Below are 23,464 nucleotides of genomic sequence, written 5' to 3'. Positions count from 1 at the left end.
GGTGAAGTGGCCTCTCAGCAGACATCGTTAGCAAGAAGCCTGAAGAACAAGCTGCACATCGATACTAGACAGAAGAACTCGCCTGTGAGGAGGTACCAACTTCAGTCCAAACCGCTTCCTCCATCAGGAGATTCTCTGGGGAATTTGGAGGAAGCTCAGAGGTCAGTCCTCAGCTCCATCTCCAAAATGGCTGAACATCTCTTCTTCACTTCGTGAACCTGAAAGCCGAGATCCAGCCTGCCAAGCCCATCACTGAGCCAGTTCTGAGGACTGAAAAGCAGCCAGTGCTTCAAGAAGGGAACATCTGCATCTAGATTCTCGTGCCAGAAACCGTTCCACTTTTCCTTATGACGTTTTAGACAATACAACAAATGGCCTAACTGAGGAAAGCACTGCACGCCGCAGACAAAGAGAGTGCAGTCCAACGCACTTGAGCCCGGAGCAGCAACAACTCCACCCAACGTCAGAGAGCTGGCATCGTAAAACTATGTGTGTCCCGATAAATCAGATCCCCAGTAAACAGCGAGCCTTTCAGTGTTACGTGTTCATCTGTCACGTCTGTGTGTGTCAATGTGCAGTATATCTGCAGCACACTCAGTTATCCTATTTCTATAATCCTTGTCTTATTCTGTTTCTTAAAACCAGTGGGCTTCAGTTACCTTGATATAAGTCTTGTGGCCGAAGACCGCCTAATAAAACAGAGAAAGGTAAGCTAAATAAAGTAGGAGGCTTACTGAATTACTGAATTAATTACCTGCATTTCCGAAGGTAAAATGGTTGAAATCTCGCCTGATTCTCCTCACGGTTTCTTTTCACTCCACAACATACGCAATCTGCTAAAACTAACCGGATGTCTTCAACACCAAGCACATCATTTGGACACTTGCAGTCCGGGCTGGAAACAATGAGGGGAGAAGAATGCAGAAACGTGAGGAATTCCAAAGATCTCCCAGACATTTACTAGCAACTGGAATATTGCAGAACTGGCTTGTAGATGGCTTTGACATTGATGAGCGTTCTCACTGAAATCTGCTGTAACGCTAGAGGTGTGCCCAAGCCGTTCACGTTTGATAAACGTTGGAGTCTCCACTTGCACAGCCACCTTTCCTTGGCGTCTCAAGCAGCTGACATACACGCTGAGCCCAGTGGGACGTCAAGTCATTCACATTCAGGGTTTATTACAGTCGTCGAGGGGTGGGCCATGTCCCCCAGACTCGGGCACTTCTGTAATTGTAAGAGATTTTTGTGCACAAATTCATAAACTGTAATCACTAAACAAAGCAACTGAAGTAAACATACAAAGTTAGACAAACCAATCCAATGCGTTTATTAAGGACATTTTCATTCGTTCTAAATCTCCATTCAATGCCGTACACCGGTCAATTGATTTTAACACATTGGACTTTGGTGTTAAATGTTTTCTTCAATCTATAAACCTCTAGAAACGCCTCCTCTATGCTTTGCTCTAAAATCTAATCTTCCAGTGACCAGCTTCGGAAATGGATGAACGCGGATCATTGTGCTGTGACAAAATATCAAGGAAAAGTGCCATGAATGTTTGATGTGCCACTAAATCCATTTCCACGTTTCCACCTGAAAAGATTTCCCATCATTCGTGACAAACTTTCCATTAAATATTTACTTCCCCTAAATCGTGGGATTGGCTATTTCTGGTTTCTGATGTTAACGTTAAACGTGCAACGCCTTTGTGAACGTCGCCCTCAAGTTATCAACTTCCGCGTCCCTCGAATTTGTTTCCCTTAACTCAGAGATTTCGGCCTCCTGTCCTTTGTCGTCTCTTGTGTTTTTCAGGAATTGACTCCTTAAGGCTTCTGAGGCCGAGCCTGTCAGTGGAAGGCCTTCGCGACGTTCACCCGTGTAGCTTATGGAGAAGTCGAGGAGGTTGCTGCTGTAGGTGATGTCATGAGCGAGATGCTGCAGGATGGTCCTCATCCGCACCTGAAAGAAAGGTAGGAAAGAAAGCAAAACAGTTAGGCTGCAATTCTCAACATTCTCTACAAATGGGTTAACATTTTCCACAAACTCGGTGACTCTTTTCTCATTTGATTGTTCTCTCCTGTCATTCTGATATTTCTCTCGTGTATGTTGTGAGCGTATTGGAAATGTTTGATTTATTTATTTTTCTTCTCTCCTCTTTATACTGCAGTCATCCAAGGGAGCCTTGCAAAATTATTGAGACGCCTGGTCGAAAATGAGTGTGGATGGCAAAAGACGCTGAGTGCGGACGAGGTAGCCCGATAATTGTTTACGACTCCGGCAGCCACAGCCCTGGTGTTGTGTTCTCCATTGCCACTTTATTCTGTAGTTCCAGATTAAGATTTCAGTGTGCAGCACCCACTCGAGTATTAAAGAGGACCTCCCAAGTACCGCAGGGCTTTTCTCCAGGCCCGAGATGTGAACCTGCCACTCTGAGGGACCCCAACTCAATACGATGACATGTCACAGCCTGACTAATTCCGTATTTCTCTGAAGCTTTGCCACCGTCTTCCCACCAATAATCCTACGCTGTGCTCCTTGCGATGTTGCTCGTGTTCTACATGCCGTTTTTCTTGTCGCCGTTGGCTCCCCGGCCGTTGCCTCTCTGTCTCCTTTAATCATCTCTCGTCCTTTCTAATCACATCGGCTCAAGTGTCAGAACATCCTGTGCTTCGTTCATAATTGAACACTCTTCTCAGACTGCCAGCGCGGGAGCAGCGGCCTGCCATGCCAGCTCATTCTCTCTTCTCTCCCTCTAAATAAAACATGAAACAATGGAGGCACGAACTGAACGGGTCATTCGGAGTCCCCGCGTGCTGTTGACATTTTTAAGAGGCGCCTGTGGACATTGTAACGACGCATTGACAACGACAGCAGGCCGGGCTTTAGCAGTCTGTGATGCACCTCACTGGTTTTACATTTTCGTGAAACGATTTTCTGCTGCAACGCAAATTGGTGAGTTGGGCTGCCCGTGATGTCAGAGTGACCCTCCGCTATGAAGTCTACTTCATTTATTTAGTATAAAATCAGGGTACGAGTTCAAATGAAAGCAGGTGGGCTCATGGTGATCGGTACTATACCATCATGCCCCAGGCCAGGTAGACTTCATCCATTACCACAGGAGATCTCATTGATTTTTGGGAGGGCAGCGCCAACTCCCGCACATTTACAATGCACTTCGGTGAGGAAGACGACTCGGCTTGCTCAACGTGACTGCAGTGTTGTGGAGGTGGAAAGCAAAGGGAGAGGCACAGGGTGACGTTGCGTCTTTGTTTCGTGTTTCATGTTGTGGGATTAACAAAAAGGACCAATGGAGTCTTGCTGCAGACCTCCAGAGCTCCGCTCCGACGCATTTACCGTCGGCGGTGTACCGCGATACGCCCAGCTATGCTGTCGTTAAGGTTAGGGTCAGGAGACGGTTACCTGACACACATAATGACAAGAAAACCGTGTGACAGAAACGTGCAATGCAATTGGCTGGAATCGTGGAGCTGCAGAGGTCGGCCGCTAGACCCTTGTCAACAGGACAGAGATGGAGTTGGGGTACCTCCTCGGTGAGACCCTTTTTAATAGTAAAAAAACGGAAAGATTAAGAAAATCTAATCAGGCAAATGTAGCAATCTGTTGGCATTTGGTGAAGACTGTGCAGTAAGGAGGCCCACCTCTGTCAATGGAGGGTCCAAAAATGAACGGCCAAAGCTCGTCTCTGACTGTCAAGTATGGACCACCGCAGAAGGGGCGGAGTTTACCGAGAAGTTGAGGAAGTGACATCAGTCAGCAAGACTGGGAAAGAAAAGGGAGATGGAGCTGGCAGCCGTGCCCCCTCTTGGTGTGGAGTGGTGCTGCTTATCTTGGCGGAGCCCTGAAGGTGTCCCCAAAGCACACGTATCTGACACAATTTTGAACATTTTGCAGTTTTCTCCTGCTATCCTTTTTTAGTGTATGGCTTTTGTATTTTTGGAATTCTAACCCCATTCCCTTTCCACAAAGTCCTACGCTACCAGCTCTCGATGCCCGAATTGGAATTTGTGAAGAAATCCAAAGTGATGTCTGACGTGCTTACGTGACACAGACAGACCTGTGATACGCACATTCAGTTTATGTTTGCATGTATTGTACATTACGTGACTTCTAGGCATCAGGTAGCTCCTATTTAGCCGATCTTGTCGCCGGACCACATCAAGCTAAACCTCAGATTACACGACTGCCCTACGACTTTCCAGCTCGCTGTTTTCTCTGACAGCCGATCTCATGCTGCCTGACTGTACAAAGGGTTAACTGCTACCGCGAGTTCATCTGCCATCTTGGTCCTTGCTTTTCTTTTTCTTTCCATTCTGCTACATTATGTAAAACACGAGACATCAGACAGAGGAGCTTCACATCTGTTTGTGACGTCCACAGCACCTTGTGCTCCTTAGTCCTCGTCGCCGCTTGTGTCGTCCTTCCAGATGAGCACTCATTGGTTCTCAGCTCTCCTGCACACAGAGCAGCTGCCCCAAACCTGTCGTAACTGGTTGGAGTGAGTCGTTGGGGATGTCACGAGAGCACACAACCCCCCGCTCTGATTCGCTCACATGATGTCAATGACGGCTACGAGTGAAAATCCCAGGAAAAGTCGTGTCATGTAACAGAGCTGTGTTGTGCCAGTCGCGGGTACCCACCGAGGCTCTGCTGTCCCTGCCTTGTGGACCTCTCCCAGTGTCTACATGACTTTCCTCCATACAGGTGGCCTGCAACAGATTGGCACCCTGGCCAGGGTTGGCTCCTGCTTTGTGCCTGCGCTTGCCAGGATGGGCTTCTGTTCCCAGTAGTCCAGAACTCGACTCCTTAGCTCTGGAAAATGGGGCCAGTGTCATCTTTGTGTGTTGATCATCTTTTGTCCACTAGATGGCAGGACTTTCAAGTGCAAAGTGCTGAGTGAGCCTAGGAGTCTGCAGATTTTGGCCGACGCTCATCTTTGAGTACTTTTGTAATTTTAATGGCTGTTTAAATGTTTCATACCAACTGTCTGTGATAAGACAGAACTACAAACTATGGTGATTTTTTATTAAAATCAAATCGGCCTTCCTTTAACGCAATTTTTGTTCAGGGAGCATCAGACTGATTTCCACACGGCAACAGGCTGGTCAGACTGGGACACCAGGGGTCCTGTCAGATTTGAGTGACTTGGTGCTTCACATTGATGGTCTTCCTCTCTGCTTTGTCACTCTGCCCTGAGGACTTCCTTTATATGGGCAATGAACACCTAAGCTCGCTGCTGCCTCCGTGTGTGCCCCTCAGTGTGCCATTTGGCCTGATAAATGGAAACGATTGTGGCTGAGGTTTGCTGTAGAAGGGCACCATACATAATGCAGGGGTGGAAGCTCTGAAGACTGCAGCATAAGGCCGTTATAACTGGTCATCTCTGCACATGGGAGAGCTGGCACAGCGGCTACTTGGGGGTGCACAAGGCCCTCGGGGGTCACTTCCCTACATCCGTCCTTCATTAAAGCTCTCCAGCCGGACAAGGACGGAACCATCCATCCCGGCCATGATGCCAGCCACTCTGTGCCCACTTTTCTTCTGCCAGGCAGTAGGAGGCCCAGTCAGTTTCTGGTGGGTGGTTTAGAGCCCAGTCCTGGGAGGTGCCCGTGCCATCTCCTTATTCTGATGGCAGCAGGACCGTGACGTTAGGTGTTCATCACGGCTGCCAACAGGTGCTGGAACGGACATTCCGGGTGTCTTCTCCTTAAACGCCGTTTCTTCTTTCCATCTGCAGCCCTTCTGTTCTGTTTCTATAGCAACCGTTCTCCTGCATCGTCACGACTGAGGCCTCGTCAGCTGACAACGATGGATCCTCAGCAGCAGAAGACAACGTACTCAAGTCGTAATTAACCTTTAGGTGGGAGACGCACTTGAACTGCGGATTCCGCAAAGCGAGCACTTCAGGAATTCCTGGCAAAGTCTTCACTCTCGGGAAATGTGGCGTTGTGGCCGTTGCAATGCAGTCGTTCTACGGGCATCATCTCTCCATGCCAAACTGAGTCAGCAGCCTTGAGGTCTGTTATAGCGCCTTTTGCAGCTCTTTGAAAGTACGGAGCCATTGGAGCACCTGAAGTGACAGTCTTGACAAGGTGCAGCTGCCTGAAGGTGACACGGCTCGTTGTGGGTGGCACCCCAAGATATATTATATAGCGCCTTCTGTTATGGAGTTGCTCTATAAACTGGTGCACTTCACTGCCTGCCATGGCGTTCTAACTGGTCAGGTCAGCACTGATGTGGTCAGCACCAGGGGCTCGGCCGGCTTGGTCACTATGAGGTGGACAGCTCACTCAGTAAGCCTGAGGTGGAGACTGAACTGGCGGCCTTGTACCAGTCAGCCACACTGCACACCTTAAATGTCCGTCTGTTGAACGTCAAATGCCAGTCATAAACGACATGTGGCAGGAGTGGAGTCAGATGGAGCTCTGTTGGGCACAGGGCAGGGACAGAGCTTGGCAAGGACTCGGGACAGTCAACATGACCACACAAGGTGGGAATCGGGCGTCGTGCTGCAGAGCAAATCTAACCCGAATGTAGTGCCAGTCTCTGGGAGATGGTGATGCCAGTTTAGACTCGGCCACCTGCTGCGCTGTGTTTCTCATTGGATTTCAATCGACTGAACGGCTGACATGCGAGTCCAGACCATTCACACATTCGCTGGGCCCTGCCAGTCTGCCCCAGGCTAGTTACCATTAATCTTTAAATCAGTCGTGCCATGCATCCACAGCACAGGTGGGCTCAGCACAACCCCCCAATTCTCGTTCTTTTTATTTCATTTGCCATATAATCTCATTTTATACTGAAGCTGTTCAGTGCGATTACAAAAGCCGCCTTCCCCAGTGTGCCAGTCTCCGTACGTTGGCTTATCTTTTCTTTTATTCCCCTAACGACGGTCTAATTGTTATTCAGAATTTCCAGACTGGCGCCGACTTCACGTGACGGAGGTGCCAAGAGCTCTGCAGAGATTCACCATATGCTTTTGCAAAAAGAAAAGTCAGACGGGGAAAAATAGGAAAGAGAAAACCTCGGATAAGTGGCCAATTAAGCTATCAAAGGGTGGCAGCAACATTTACCGGGCACAACTCCGTGCGTCCTCCTCCACAACTTCTTTCAGAGACTTTCTGACACTTTGGCAGCAGCTGGCATCTGTAAAGTGAGCCCAATGTGCCCGTTCCTTCCATCCATCCAAAATCGAATCCACTAACTCAGTCATAGGGTCTCATGTCGCCAAAACCATGGGTGTGGTGCCAGTCCACTACAGGGCACACCTACGCACACCCACAGGCATTCATGGCAGGACTGCTAAATTAACAGAATGCAGGATGGGGCGGAGACTGGTGTGGGCGGGGTCAGATACCAGACCCTTCCCGCGTTTAATATTCCTCCCCTTGCTGCAGAACATAAGATGGGTGGAGTCTGATGTGGGTGGGGACTGGTGTGGGCGAGTCAGATGTCAGACCCCTCCCATGTTCATTAATCCTCCACTTCCTACAGAACATGTGATGGGGTGGGGTCAGATGGAGCAGGACTAATGTGGGAGGGGTTGAATGCCGTAACCCTGACCTTACTGCACATCATATGATGGATGGAGTCTAATATGGGAGGGGTTGGATGTCAAACTCCTCCTGTATCCGGTAAGACTCCCCTTGTTGAAGAACAAAGGATGGATGGGGTCTGATATGGGTGGGGATTCATGTCGGTGGGCTGAGATGTCAAAGCCTTCCCATGTTCTGTAATTCTCCCCTTGCTGAAGGTTATGGGATGGGTGGAGTCTGATACAGGCGGGGCTTCTTGTGGGCGGGTCAGATGTCAAACCCCAATATGTTCAGTAATCCTCCCATTGATAGGAAAAATGGGTGGCAACTTTTCTTAGATTATGTAAATGAAGTCTACGGCTGAAAGTCGAGTAATGTGACAGGACCTTTAGAAACCATCATGGCGTCCCCAGATATGGCCAAAACCTAGAGGCTACAGTGCCCCCTGAGAATCACCTTGACAGAAGGAGGCTGAGACCCCCTGGCTAATGCCACTTCCCAGTCACTGCCACCGTCACTGTCGCCCTCCATAACAGCAGAGACACGTGTCCCCTGGTGCTTTGTGTTCTGTTTGTCTCTGTGAACGACTTGGCGTGTTTAATGAGAAGGCTCACGTCCGCCTTGCGTTCAACATTACATAATGAGGCTCTCTGTGTCCCTGTTCCTGAGCACAGCTTGTTGATTCAAAAATAGCTTACTGCTTGTCTCTGATGCGTCGTGTTCATTAATAGCCGATTGCTGCTGAGATGAGGTGCCGTATTCAGTCCGGTCAGAGCTACGGCGTCGCTTCATTAAATTCCACATTTCTTTTTAAAAGCAGCTCATTTGCAGTTGACGGACATGCAGTGTGTGTACCTAACATGGCGTCCTCGATCAGACGAAGCGCCACATGCAGCCACCACCTTCTGGCAACTATTAAGTTAAAGTCCTGTGATAAAGAAATCAGAAGAAACGAGTGAGAGTTTCACCGAAAGCCAGGCGGCATGTGTAAGAAATTTGGGAAAGAAGGACCTGGGAGGGCCGGTGGGACCAGGAGACTCCCCTGTGCTCACGGAGTCTTGAAGCCTGAGGGATTGGGGGGCTGGTTAGTTGTGTGGCTCCTGAGCTAAACGCCAGACCTTGGTAATGCCAAGGAGGCCCCAGTAGGCCAAGAGAAAGACAAACTCATCATAAAAGTAAATGACGGAGACAAAGCCCTTCCAGCCAGGAGTCTTCGCTCGGGACCGCTAGTGGACGGCTGTGTCCCATGGCATCTCCGGAGATCTTGGGCTGAGCTACAGAGATGTGCGTATGTCAGGTTTGATGAATCAGACCTTTGGTTCCACGCAGAGCTTTATAAACGAGGCCTCAGCTTCCTAAACTTGTCATTTTGTGTCGTGACCAGGGTTTGTGACGAAAGAGACATGCGCTTATCCCAGCAGGCACAGGGCACGAGGCAGGAACTAACCCCAGACAGGATGCCAGTCCATTGCAGGGCAAACACACACCCCCACCCGGGCAAATTTAGCATCGCCAATTCACGTAACCTGCGGCCTTTGTGCAGCGGGAGACAACTGGAGGAAGCCCACACAGATCATGCAAACACCACACAGGGAGGGCCCAGCACACGGACCCCATTCTCCTTACCCACTGTGCCACCTAACCCTAATTGTCTTTAAGACTTAAATGAATTCTTTCCTTTAAAAAGATGAAAGTTAAAGCATCCCTGGAAGGACCTCTGTGTGTCCCGTCTCTGTAGATCTTGACAGGAAGACAATTTGCAGGACAATGGCATATGGGAAGACGACACTTAAATGACGGCCTGTAAATGGGAGAGCGGAGAAGACCTGTTTGGTGATTCTGAAGCAGCCAGCAGGTGATTTGTGTGCCGACCGTCGTGGCTTTTCAGACCCCTACCTTATTCAGGTCATATCTTCGCTCCATGTGCTTTTGGAAGACGCTGTCCATCACCCTTAAAGAGAGGAAATGAGACGTGAGTAGCAAATCAGCCAAAGGCTCACCTTAACATCTCAAAGCAGCAGCTTATGCTTCACTCTTGAGGTCTCGCTTGTTCAGATCCCCCACCCTTAATGGCTTAAAATAAAGCTGACACAGACAGGACGAGCCGTAACATCACACGAGATGGGTTACTGGCCAGGACTGGCATCTACAACCCTGCAGGGCCGACTCTGCCAACGGTGGGTTAAGAGGAAAGCAAAGGACCGGCAAAGGCCTGTCAGTCCGCGGGAGAACAAAAATGAACCTGAAGAGACGCTGGTCAAAAGAGTCAAAGTCGTTATGGCAGCCAAACGTTCATATCAGTCATGGGCAGCACACCATGCCACCCTCAAAGGTGGGTGAGGGCCATGGCAGCTGACCCCAGAGCTGAAACAACGACCTGTTGACACCTGAAGATGATGGCCCATGGAATGTCTGCAGCCATTGGGGAGCTGCATTTGGAGGGTCGGCCACACTCGCCCCTCTACATCTCGACATCTTTGGACCACTCAAAGAGACGATGGGTGGAAAGGAAAGACTTGCAGCTCAGATGAGGAGATGCCCGCGACTTAAAGACTTCTTCTCTAGAGGGATCCGCGCCCTCTGTAATTGAGTGCCATGTCGATTAAGTCGGACACTCGTACGGCTGCACGGCCCCTTTGACAGCGTAAGCTTGTCATTGGTCTCAGCCTCATATTTTGAGTTTATTTTTGGGGTTAGGCCCATTGGGGCGAGGCCTTTTCCTTTTGTGAAGTATTTGGAGGTCTCAGGCCCCTTCTGGTCTCGTTTCACATGGAACACTTACTTGTTCGAGTAACATCCTCTCAGTAGAATCTCATTGGTGACGTCTTCAAGGAAGTCCAGATACCGCAGTTCTTCTTCCCTACAAGACAGCAGAGGTGTTTGTACTTCATCTTTTTGCGACTCTTACAACTTTAAAACAACTTCTCCCTTTTGTCTTTCTATATAAAGCAGACTTCTGGGTAAAACAGAAAGAAATTACAGTTAAATATCGACAGTAAGATTAATTAGTGCAATGAGATGAGGTCAATAGATGGGAAAAAATGTAAAACATCGATTGGTTGTTAAAGCCTTTCAACGCACAAAAGGCTCATCAATAAAAATGTGGCACTCGTTAGACCAACAGAACAATTGGGATGACAGCACAGCGTTCAGGCCACGCTCGTCTGTCCTCGTCACTCGAGATTGGGGGGTGGTGGGGCGGTCCCTCAAGTCCTGCTGACCACCACACTACTTGGTCACATAGTATGCGTATTCGGAGGGTTCACTAGAGACAGGGATCCTTTGACATTGGGGATGTCACCTCCAGGAAGGGCAGTTTTCATGCCAGCGGCTGAACCTTCTCTTTGTCTCCCAGACCCTCAATGCCCTCTTTAGAGTCACAGGCTCAGCACAAATAAAGCCAGCTGCTGAAAAGTAAGAAGAGGCTCGCCCAATCTTCACTGGCCTCGGCCTCTCTGTCGGGACGGCCTGATGACAGAGTTTTAGTGTCACACTCGGCGTGAAGGAACCTGGCAGGCCTGATGACCGTCCGACTCCACAGCACGTTCGGCACTTAAGTGCTTTTACTCTGAATGCTAGGAGACGGAGTTAATGTCCTGGAAAGTCGTAGCAGGATACGGCACTTCATAGGAGCTGAGAGGAACTGAGCTGAACAAGACCGTGAACGATGGCCGGAGTCCAACAAAACCAACGGCTAAGGGGCTGGCAGCTTTTCTATTTATGAAAGTTCTAAGGAGCCTTCAGAGGGAAGACGAGTGAGCGCAGGCGACATTAGAAGAAATCGATGGCTTTTGGTGAAGAGCGGATTGGGGTATTTGTGTCTCGCTGGTCACACAAATCTCGTTAAAACTAGACAAACGCAGACTCACGTGCACTGCTGCTTCACAACTCCAGAGCCTCAGGTTCAAACGCCAGCCAGTCCTCTACGTCTCTGTGTCTGTCGACGATTTCCGGCCAGACCTCAAAGAGGTGGCAGTTTGGCTACCTGGTGACCCCCCTCAGCCATCCCTATTGGTTGGGGTCTCGACTCTGAATAACTGGGGTTGATAAAAGGTGGCTGTCCAGACATCAGAGGCCTTCTCCGGTCTGCTGCTCAGCTTCTGATTGACACCGAGTTGAAGAATGTCAGGCGTGGCTCTACTGGCTTACAAGGCTTGTGTCTCACTGGCGACTGGAAGGTGACACGTGTGTCATGTGCGCGTCTCGTTTGCGCCCTCTGCTTTCGTTTTAGCAGCATGTTGTGACTTCTTTGCCGCTCTTCATGCTTGTGAGTGTTCATTTTGACTTTTGGACATCACGGCGGTGACAGCCGTTCATGGAAGCTTACTCTCTCTTTTTTCTTCTTTTTGAAAAGCTTTTATTTTTTAAATTATTAATTATTAATGTTAAGATTACCTGTGGTCTGGCATTTGGATTTTTAAAATGAATATTTACTGCAGCCATTGAAAACCTGAGCATCGGCTCATCTCATCTACCATTCAGATTAACGGAGACCTGGAGATGTCACCGGGTGAGCGCAGACAATCTGAAGACCACCTTACATCTGCATCATCTGAGAATGTTATAGAGTCTGGGCAACATAAACCAGGGTACATTAAAGAGTGCCACTCTCAGAGGGTAGCACTGCGGGCACTGCCATCTTACACACAATCAGAGGAGCAGCGGGCTTAAAAGTAAGGTGGGAAGAATTTAGATCTGGCCTGCCGCCACATAATGAGGATTGTAACTTGGACATCATGTCACATCTCACGGTGAGCCACAGTGAGCTCTGGTACTGTGCCGTCTTGGGTACTGCGTAGAGTTGGATTGCACTTCGAATTTCAGTAACTATTTTAATGCTGGGTGGGTTTCATCTGATATGATCAGATGGAATGGAACAAAGAGAAGGGGGTCTGGACCCCTGTGTTAATGGGCAATGGTGCAGAAAAGCAAGCACATTGCAATTAGAACTAAAATGTACAATCCAGACATCGAAATGCTGACTGAATTCATCCACGTTACTGTCTAGAGAGACGGGAGCCATCATCCTGATTTAATGTTCATTAACTCAGCGACAGAAATGACGCACTCTGAGGGTGACACTCCAATGATGAATCATTCTGACCTGGCAAGGCTGGTGACTTCAGCCAGGGACGCTTTGGAAGGAACAAACTTCTATCAGGACCAGCTGGACCTGCTCTAGATGTAAACCTGTGGCACAACGGGGCAGATCTGACAACATCGTAGTGCCACTCAGAGAGGGCAGCAGCTCGCTAATTATCAGAAGTGCTTGTGTCTGTTTGGGGGGCTGTGGTTTGTTCAAATATACAAATATATTTTTGAAACTTCTCTAAAGTATTAATTGACCCTTAGAGACCAATAAAATGTTTTCTATCTATCTATCTATCTATCTATCTATCTATCTATCTATCTATCTATCTATCTATCTATCTAATCCTGCCAACTACACTATCTATCTATCTATCTATCTATCTATCTATCTATCTATCTATCTATCTATCTATCTATCTATCTATCTATCTAATCCTACAACTACACTATCTATCTATCTATCTATCTATCTATCTATCTATCTATCTATCTATCTATCTATCTATCTATCTATCTAATCCTGCCAACTACACTATCTATCTATCTATCTATCTATCTATCTATCTATCTATCTATCTATCTATCTATCTATCTATCTATCTATCTATCTAATCCTACCAACTACACTATCTATCTATCTATCTATCTATCTATCTATCTATCTATCTATCTATCTATCTATCTATCTATCTATCTATCTATCTAATCCTACCAACTACACTATCTATCTATCTATCTATCTATCTATCTATCTATCTATCTATCTATCTATCTATCTATCTATCTATCTATCTATCTATCTATCTATCTATCTATCTATCTAATCCTACCAACTACACTATCTATCTATCTATCTATCTATCTATCTATCTATCTATCTATCTATCTATCTATCTATCTATCTATCTATCTATCTATCTATCTATCTATCTATCTATCTATCTAATCCTGCCAACTACACTATCTATCTATCTATCTATCTATCTATCTATCTATCTATCTATCTATCTATCTATCTATCTATCTATCTATCTATCTATCTATCTATCTATCTATCTATCTATCTATCTAATCCTGCCAACTACACTATCTATCTATCTATCTATCTATCTATCTATCTATCTATCTATCTATCTATCTATCTATCTATCTATCTATCTATCTATCTATCTATCTAATCCTACCAACTACACTATCTATCTATCTATCTATCTATCTATCTATCTATCTATCTATCTATCTATCTATCTATCTATCTATCTATCTATCTAATCCTGCCAACTACACTATCTATCTATCTATCTATCTATCTATCTATCTATCTATCTATCTATCTATCTATCTATCTATCTATCTATCTATCTATCTAATCCTGCCAACTACACTATCTATCTATCTATCTATCTATCTATCTATCTATCTATCTATCTATCTATCTATCTATCTATCTATCTATCTATCTATCTAATCCTACCAACTACACTATCTATCTATCTATCTATCTATCTATCTATCTATCTATCTATCTATCTATCTATCTATCTATCTATCTATCTATCTATCTATCTATCTATCTATCTAATCCTACCAACTACACTATCTATCTATCTATCTATCTATCTATCTATCTATCTATCTATCTATCTATCTATCTATCTATCTATCTAATCCTGCCAACTACACTATCTATCTATCTATCTATCTATCTATCTATCTATCTATCTATCTATCTATCTATCTATCTATCTATCTATCTATCTATCTATCTATCTATCTATCTAATCCTGCCAACTACACTATCTATCTATCTATCTATCTATCTATCTATCTATCTATCTATCTATCTATCTATCTATCTATCTATCTATCTATCTATCTATCTATCTATCTATCTAATCCTACCAACTACACTATCTATCTATCTATCTATCTATCTATCTATCTATCTATCTATCTATCTATCTATCTATCTATCTATCTATCTATCTATCTATCTATCTAATCCTACCAACTACACTATCTATCTATCTATCTATCTATCTATCTATCTATCTATCTATCTATCTATCTATCTATCTATCTATCTATCTATCTATCTATCTATCTATCTATCTAATCCTGCCAACTACACTATCTATCTATCTATCTATCTATCTATCTATCTATCTATCTATCTATCTATCTATCTATCTATCTATCTATCTATCTATCTATCTATCTATCTATCTATCTATCTATCTATCTATCTATCTAATCCTGCCAACTACACTATCTATCTATCTATCTATCTATCTATCTATCTATCTATCTATCTATCTATCTATCTATCTATCTATCTATCTAATCCTGCCAACTACACTATCTATCTATCTATCTATCTATCTATCTATCTATCTATCTATCTATCTATCTATCTATCTATCTATCTAATCCTACCAACTACACTATCTATCTATCTATCTATCTATCTATCTATCTATCTATCTATCTATCTATCTATCTATCTATCTATCTATCTATCTATCTAATCCTACCAACTACACTATCTATCTATCTATCTATCTATCTATCTATCTATCTATCTATCTATCTATCTATCTATCTATCTATCTATCTATCTATCTATCTATCTATCTATCTATCTATCTATATAATTCACTAAGCCGACAGAACAGGCAAGACAACCATGGGATACACACGATATAGCCACGCCCACCAACTCACAGAGACCTGCCCACCAACGCTAAGACAGTGGGATACGCCGACAACTCACAGAGCCACGCCCACCGACAACGCAGATCCACACCCACCAACTCTAAGACCATGGGACGAGAACGTCTGCCCGCCCACCCCTGTTACCAACGTGTAAAACCATCACAGCTTTTAACTCACAAACTGCAACAACTCACCAAACAAGGACACCCTATCTCTCGAGGCATTCACACTGCCGGAAGACAACCATAGGATACACAAAAAATAGCCATGTCAGTCAACTCACAAAGCCCAGCCCACCAACTCAAGCACGCGTCCACCCACGCTCTCAAGGCGTTCACAGTGCCTGCTCATGTGCCCGGACGCAACAACTCACCACACACAAATTTTGCTTAATTTGACTCCACACGGGAAACCTCACCCGGCCTGGACACGGAGAGGATTGACAGATTGATAGCTCTTTCTCGATTCTGTGCGTGGTGGTGCATGGCTGTTCTTAGTTGGTGGAGCGATTTGTCTAGTTAATTCCGAAAACAAATGAGACTCCCTACTGCTAAATAGTTACGTGATCGCCAAGCGGTAGGCGTCCAACTTCTTAGAGGGACAAGTGGCTTTCAGCCACGTGAGATTGAGCATTAACAGGTCTGTGATGCCCTTGGGATGTCCAGTACTGCACACACTCTACACTGAATGGATGAACGTGTGTCTCCCCGGCGCCGAGAGACGTGGGTAAGCCGTTGAACCCCATTCGTGATGGAGACCGGGGCTTGCAATTGTTCCCCACGAACGAGGAATTCCCAGTAAGTGCGGGTCATACGCTCCCACTGATTACGTCCCTGCCTTTTGTACACCACCCCCCCTCGCTACTACCATGGTCGGGTGACTTGGTGGATTATATATAGAAAAGCAGCCAGAACCGCAAAGAACAATGAAAAGTCAACGTGGCTCAGAGGTGCATGTAGACTGTAGCAGAGACGAAAGCGTTGGGGCGGCACATGAGCAGGCAGTGCGTACTGAACGATGATTGTATGTCAGTTCGTAGCGTGCATTGTTGCAATGTTACTTTTCTTGGTGGATTATTAAATTACGGATTTTGAAAATGTTCATTTTTTTCCCTCTGCTTAAAAATCATTAAAATAGCGGCGTATGCTGTGCCACGGGTTGGCTAGTCTATCTATATACCATAAATTCGTGTCCTACCTTAGAGTGTCAGATGGATCCTGAGATGCTGTGAAAAAGCGCAGCCCTCCTCTGTGGTCCTGTAAGGGAATCCAACAAGAGCCAGCATTACCTCACCTTAAAGTCACACTTTTTCTGCTCCTGTGTCTCTTTATTCACACAGTGAATTGATGTTTATGGCCACAGACTTTTTAATTATTCTCTCCATTTTTATTGTTTTTTGGTTCCTTCCATCAAGGACTCCATCAGCATGTTCTTCATGAGCTATCAAGGAACAGCACAAGTCAGTGAGCCCATGAAGTGCAGCACATGGGGGTGTCACACAGAATTCTGGGCCCTTATACTGTGGACCCCTTCCTCTTGACCTTTTCTTTTCAAGTTTTAAGGCCCCCACCTCCTCCACCCAGTGGGCCCTGGGTAACCCTTACCTTTTTTGCCCCCACTTTGATGCCCATGGCAGCACACATCAGATGTTTACCAAAAGTGGAATTAAAAGGAGTAAAGGGAGAGACCCTCACTGGGTTCAGATGCCAGTTTGCTCATTGACGGTGTGGGGCTTGCGAGTTCCCCCCAGATCCCAAGCACGTGTGCACTAAGTGACTTTAAACTAACCCAATGTGTGTGTCAGAGTAAAGGACAGGCCCACCAACCCAATGCCACCCGGATAGGCTCCAGCAGCACCCCAGTACACTTAAATGAATATTTACAGCCAGGCTTGGATCTCAGCAGGCTTTGAAAAGAAACAGCAACACTTAGCTTGTGCCCTCTGGGACCTCCAAATCTGAGTTGTCGCAGTGATTTGTATAGCAAGTAGCACCCCCTTAAAAGTAGACAAAGACACGGCGTAGACAACTCAGTCGCAGTTCACCCTTTGAAAGTTCTCAGAATTCAATGTGCTTCAAGAATGGAGGCTCTAAGGCAGAGTTGGGTGGGTGGCACAGATATCTGGGCAGTGCCCCCCAAGTAATCTCAATTAAAGGACAAACACCACCTTTGGTTTTTGGTTGTTTACAGCCATCTTTAATTTGTTTTTATTTCACACTGTTTCGATGTTGGACCGGCCTGATGGGCACCCTGACACCAGTCACACTTCGGAGGTGGGCCGTTTAAGGCTGGCACAGAGGGGCTGCACTGTGGGAAAATTACTCCATACAAAGAGACACCTTGGATGGTCAGCGGTGGTGACTGGACCAGACCCCCATCCCTGTGTCATTTAAAATCCAACAGCTTTACCAGTAGGGGGCACCCTCTCGGTCTGCCTTTGTATTTTCGGGTTGATGTTTGCATTTAGTGGCCTCTTACTTAATGAATATGGAATATGAAATAACAAGAGCAGATACATGAAGAGGATCTTTACAACATAAACGGTGAACAGTCGGGTTACTTTCAGTCCGATTTAAGTTCCGGTGTGAGTCACTGCCATCCTCCCGATTCTCTCTCGACGCGGGCGATTACCCTTCTTCAGCGAAGTCACTGGAGGGCATTTCGCTGGCTGTGATTTACATTTCTTTGATGACAGCTATGAGCTCGCGGACAAGCGTATGAATATCAATTTGAGCGCCTTAAAGAGCGAAGTGTGAAGCACATTAACGCGCCCAGCAGTGGCAGCCGAGTCAGCTGGGCCATTAATTTGGCACAAGGATCATTTCATTTGTGAAGCCTTTTGAAAAACAATTAGAATTAATAAGACGACTGGTGGGGTTTAAAGACAGACGCAGAGGGCCTATGGCCGCATTCACCCTGCAGTTGGCAGAGTCCACTGTGGGCTCACACCTGACTTGTTCTTTGGCTAACTTTACATTCGATCCAAACCTCATACGAGATTGCAGAGACGCCGGAGTCCTGAGCGTAATCCTCAAGTACTAAGTCACCAAAACAAATTCATCAGGCAGATGCCACCTTATGGACCACCAGGAATGCCAACAGGGCAGCGGCGGTTCAACTACTCTCGTTATGCCACCAAAGGTCATTACAGGGGAGGCAGATTAGGAGGACAGACGTAGTGAAGACAAAATGAACGTCAAAGCGGGGAATAATGAAAGAGCGAAAATGATATTCAAAAATCTTAGTCGAAGAGACGCCAGCAAGGGTCTGCGCCAAAGGGGTACTTGAATTGAGATAAAGATTTGTGTGAGAGGAACGTAAAGTTGGAGTATAGCCACAAACCCGGAGGAGGAAGAAGTGTGTCAAAAGGGGACGCAGTTAGCATAAGGGTCCCGACCTCCATGACTCCACCATTAATAACCATGCTGGCATCTCAACGATGAATAAAGAAAATGGCAGCAGTCGCAACACAATCAAAATGGCATCAGTAACGACCAGAATTTAATTTAAAAATGTAACGTACACAGTAGGGCAGGGGTGTCAAACTCCGGATCTGGTGGGCCACAGTGGCTGCAGGTTTTCATTCGAACCCTTTTCCTAATCAGTGCTAATGAATTATCCTTTTCCCTTCGTTTTAATAGCCCCCCGTTTTTAAGGACTCAGTCCTCTGAATTGATTCGTTTCTCATTAAATGACAGCCAAACAGAAATGAGACGTGAAACGAGCCGACGGATGAGCAGCTGAAACTCCAACCAATCTCTTAACGAGAAGTTGATTCCTGCTGTTAACGAAGCCCGTTATTGAATTCCATGGCCTGTTGCTGCTCTCCTTCTGCCAAAACTGGTGATGTTTCTGTTTTTTCGAAGCCCACCGTCAAGATGTTTTGGTGACCTGAGAGATCAGCCTTACTGAGACCCTCACCTATCTTGATTTTCAGACACAGGCGAGCCAGTCATGGTTGTTTGGCTGACAATTAAGGGGGGGTGTCTGAGTCACGTTAATTGAAACTACGAGAAAAGAAGTGAATTAGAAACCAAAACTGGTCACTCATGAAGAAGATGGAGAGAATGAAAACCTGCAGCCACTGCGGCCCTCCAGGACCGAAGTGCAACACCCGTGCAGTTGGTAAAAAGCAAATTCCATTTACCCAAACAAATAACGAGAAAAACAAAATCATGAAATAGTCGCTTCGTAACAACTTCATTTTGTTTTCAGGGCAGGACACGAGAATGGAGGAGACGTGGAAGGTTTGGCTCCAAAGCAGCGGTTTGTCAATTTCACAACGTCGAGGTGGACATTCGATTACTTGTCCCGAGTCTCTCTCCGAGAAATACGCACATAAGGTGCAGGAGTCTCACACAGAAAACGCAGGCCCCCCAACCACCCTGCTGGCTTTCATTAGCTTGTTGACTTGGCGCCGTCCTCCATCTTGATTTTCAATAGTCAGATACGACTCAACAGCGATGTAGAAGTAGCTGGGAAAGGCAGATCTGATTCGAGCGCCCCAGTTCACGTCACCTATTGGATTTAATAATCCTTTATTTATTTGTCACATACACAGTTATACAGGACAACACGCAGTGAAATGCATCTTTTAGTGGCACACATGAAGGTGGCTGAAACCCCGCTGGCATTCCATGTGTTTTTGTTGTTCACATGTCCCTCAAAGAGATCAGATACGTGTGAGTGAGTGCAAAAAAATCAGAATGTAACAGACGATAAGCGGCACTGCATTTACAGGCATGGAGCCCACAAACGAGGCTCTTAAACCCGAAAGTAGTGAGGCTGACCCATAATGAGGACCTGCGCCCTGATGTCAGTGCTGCCACAGACCAAGAGCTAAGCAGCTGGGTCTGCTTTCACTTCCACGTCCATTTTTCTCACAAAACGAGACACCGTGAGGCCTCACGTCACCCAGCTGTCATCCGCGTTTGAAAGCCGTAGACAATGGTGAGTGATGGCCCTCACTGTCCTAATTGAAAGTGTGGGGACAGAATCAATTAGCAAAACACCAAGTGACAAGTGACAGTCGGCTCAGTGCTGAGTGTTGATCATAACTGACGTGTATTTTCTGACCGATATTGAACTCCTCTCTCAGGCCTCGTCTTCCTCCTCTCCGTCCAGTCTGACGATATTCCCAGGCAGACGTTTAGCGTTAGCCAACCAAGACAAAGGGTAATGGAAGTTGTGCGTTGTCACATTCATTCTGATCAGTGAGGCTCTTCTTAATTTCCTGCTCCTGCAGTGAGACTCCCGCTAATTCGGCTTTCACGCTTTCATTTAGATTCTTTATCTTTCTTTTGAGGTCTTTATTACGTGACTCCACTGCCAGACGTGTTATGTCACAAACCCCGACGAGGTCTCTGTTATGATCACCACCATAATTATCTGGAACGTCACCCTCAAGTGACTTCTTTCTCTTTATTCAGTCCTCTGGCAGCCTTTGACTTTGTGGCTGTGGCGGGGAGGGAGACGCCACTATATGGCCAAAGGTTTGGGGACACCTGACTGTCACCAAAGGGCCGTTAATATGGAGCTGGCGCCCCCATAACAGCCTCCGAGGTTGTGGACAAGAGAGCTTTTGTGAGGTCAGGTCCTGAGGCTGGACGAGAAGAGTCATCTCACACTGCGGTCCATGTCCATGTCTTCATGGGCCACAGAGGCCCAGTCATGCTAGGACAGAACTATGGCCACAAAATCCAATGGTTCCTGTGCGTTGCCAGTTAATGGTGGGTGGTTTGACGTTCCTTCCACGTGTGGATGAGGGCCCCCGTGGAGCTGCTAACCAGTGTCATGTCAGTTGCTCAGCTATCTAGTTGTGAGGGTCTTGGGTGAGCTCTTGCCCCCCAGCCATCATGAGATGTTTCCTTAATAATAATCACTCGCTGCCTTGCCGTCAGAGCTGGTCAAGCCTTTCTCAATGAGTGGAAGTTCTAACCGACCAGCAGGCACTCAGCCGGCTCTGGCAGGAGAACTCGTTCGCTTTAACGTTTGTTCTTAGCACGTTCAACGCTCTCCTCCTGTGCCAATGCACTTCCCTCTTTACAGATTTGGACTTCTGCTCGTCCTTTGGAGGGAACGCTGATGTCTGCTCTGAGCGTCGTGTGTATGGCTGCTTTGGGAATGTGTGCCAGATGTTGACGTGTTGACTTCTTATTTCACCCGCCATATTCGTTTGCACTTTAGGCCAATTTACGCAGGAATTCTAAAAAGGTTTTAATGCTGTCTTGTGATAAATAAAATAGAAACCTGTTTTTGATATTGGGTGGCATCCTGACTTCTGTATTCCTCTAAAGCCAGCACTGGGACATCCGTCGACCTGAGGAAAGAAAAACGTAAAGTGAGGCACGGAGTTCATCCAGTTGCAGCGTCTGCCCCTTCTCCCAGGACCCCAAATGTCTTCTGAAGTCGTCATCAACTCCCACTCTGACACACCGCAGTATCATTTATTTTTATGTAGATTTATATATCCAAGGTCTAGTTTTCCTGTTTATTTACAAAGGGGACCCCAAAAATTGGCAGAATCGCTCAATAGCACAGGGGTGAGGTGCCGTCATCGACTCTGCCCCCCCAGGAGGTGCCAGTCTTGGTAATCAGTCTGCCCAGTGCTGTATTTCTGACGTTTATTCTGTAATCACGCGCGTGACTTTGTTGGTTTTATCGAGGAAAGCACATCGGATTTTATCGAACATCGAGACAACGGTGATCGTGTTTTATCGACATTAACGGCCTTGTTAATAAAGAGTTTCCCCCCTGAACTAACTGTTAAGCAGCAGCTTGATGCTGCAAGAAAGCCTCAGGAATAAAACGTCCAGAGCAGCGGCCCACCCAGAGCTGCCTTTCACACCGATGGCGGCAGACCCCAGTTTTTAACCAAAAGCGAAGTGGTTATGACTTGGCACCCCCTGCCAGATTTCACTCCCTGTGACTCTTGTTTTTTGTTCCTGAAATTAAATTTGGGAGTGAAAGGAAGACAACTTGCTAGCGTGGACACGGTGACAACAGCAGGGTGTGGGACATGGTGACAGAAATGGAGGAAGCATCTCAAGGGGTTTGTGGACGATGACTCAAAGAGAGCTGCTGCAAGCAGGATAATAACATTTTATTTTTTTAGCAATTCTGGTAATTTTTGGGTCCCACCTCGTATGTTTCATTCATTATTAATCGTCCAGTGGTCTTGATGCCTTAACGCATTGACCTCACCTGTTCGCAGGGGATGGTGAGCCCCTCTTGGGCGGCGTGTAGTACCGGTAACTCGATAAGAAAGGCTTGGCCGCTTTCTTCAGTGTCCTCGGCGTGAACGGCTTACTCCGCCGGGTGAACCACTTCGAGTGCTTATCGAGGACATCTCCGCAGTACGTTGCCTTCGTCGGAGTCGAATAGATTTTCTTTGAGAGCGTTTCATCTTTGTATTTCCCAAGGCTCTTCCACAGTCTTGAAGAACTTCTTGTGTAATTCGGAGACCTCGAGGCATCCTGGCCGAGCCCCCCTTGGACTGTTTTGGCTGAGCTGCTGGCCGCCTCTGGACCTGCCGGCGATGTGATGGACGTCCGGAGAGGTGAGACACGAGCTTTGTGAAGATTTCGCTGATTGGTGGTGCTGTTGACGTCATGCTGACCTTTATCTTCGGTGATGTCATCCTGAAAAAGAACGACAGCAATGAGTGAGTGAAGACGGAACTGTCCGACTCGTCTCGTTAATACCGAAGAGACGCGTAACATCGAAAGCGGGCACGAGGCACACCTGAGTAAATACTGTAAACGTGCCTGAATGGAGTCGTCCACCCGTTAAACAACACGGTGACCACCCAACCTGTGCAGCCCACCACAATTTTGTAAAGATGTCCTGTCTGAGATAACAGGGCCTTGTGAATCTGTGCCTGCCAATGCATTCATTCGTTTGTCCGTCTGTCCACTTTCTTAACTCGCTCTGTTCAGTCCGTGGTGGTCTAGTGGACCTCACGTCACGTCTTTGTGTCAGGGTCCCCGGGGTTATCTTTAGATGAGCCGTCTGTTACCTTACTGTATTATGATGCCATTTTGATTTGTGATGGCCACTGTTGCTCACAGTTGTCACGGCGGTTGACTTGATGTCCTATTTAAGAT

The 23,464-nt window shown here is 46.5% G+C and overlaps 1 protein-coding gene across 1 annotated transcript; it reads right to left on the bottom strand.

The window, feature by feature from the left end:
• Positions 1–1,329: 1,329 nt before the first annotated feature.
• Positions 1,330–23,080, bottom strand: LOC114665796 (spermatogenesis-associated protein 7-like). The gene is made up of 6 exons (XM_028820412.2): positions 22,563–23,080; positions 21,609–21,678; positions 16,557–16,615; positions 10,336–10,413; positions 9,450–9,504; positions 1,330–1,959 (listed from the first exon to the last, which is right to left on the bottom strand). The coding sequence occupies exons 1-6, from the start codon at positions 23,078–23,080 to the stop codon at positions 1,690–1,692; spliced, it is 1,050 nt and encodes a 349-aa protein (XP_028676245.2). The 3' UTR covers positions 1,330–1,689.
• Positions 23,081–23,464: the final 384 nt, after the last annotated feature.

The sequence above is a fragment of the Erpetoichthys calabaricus genome, chromosome 15, assembly GCF_900747795.2.
Source record: "Erpetoichthys calabaricus chromosome 15, fErpCal1.3, whole genome shotgun sequence".
Classification (NCBI taxonomy): Eukaryota; Metazoa; Chordata; class Cladistia; order Polypteriformes; family Polypteridae; genus Erpetoichthys; species Erpetoichthys calabaricus.
Note: the sequence above shows the minus strand (reverse complement) of the source record. Positions and strands in the feature narration are given on the sequence as shown.

Excerpts from the sequence above, each read along its gene's own strand:
- LOC114665796 (XM_028820412.2), bottom strand. The coding sequence starts at position 23,080 with ATGTTACGCGTCTCTTCGGTATTAACGAGACGAGTCGGACAGTTCCGT. Across the intron at positions 10,414-16,556 it reads GATCCATCTGACACTCTAAG|GGAAGAAGAACTGCGGTATC; the intron begins GTAGGACACGAA and ends GCTGTCTTGTAG. Across the intron at positions 9,505-10,335 it reads AGAGGATGTTACTCGAACAA|GGTGATGGACAGCGTCTTCC; the intron begins GTAAGTGTTCCA and ends CCTCTCTTTAAG.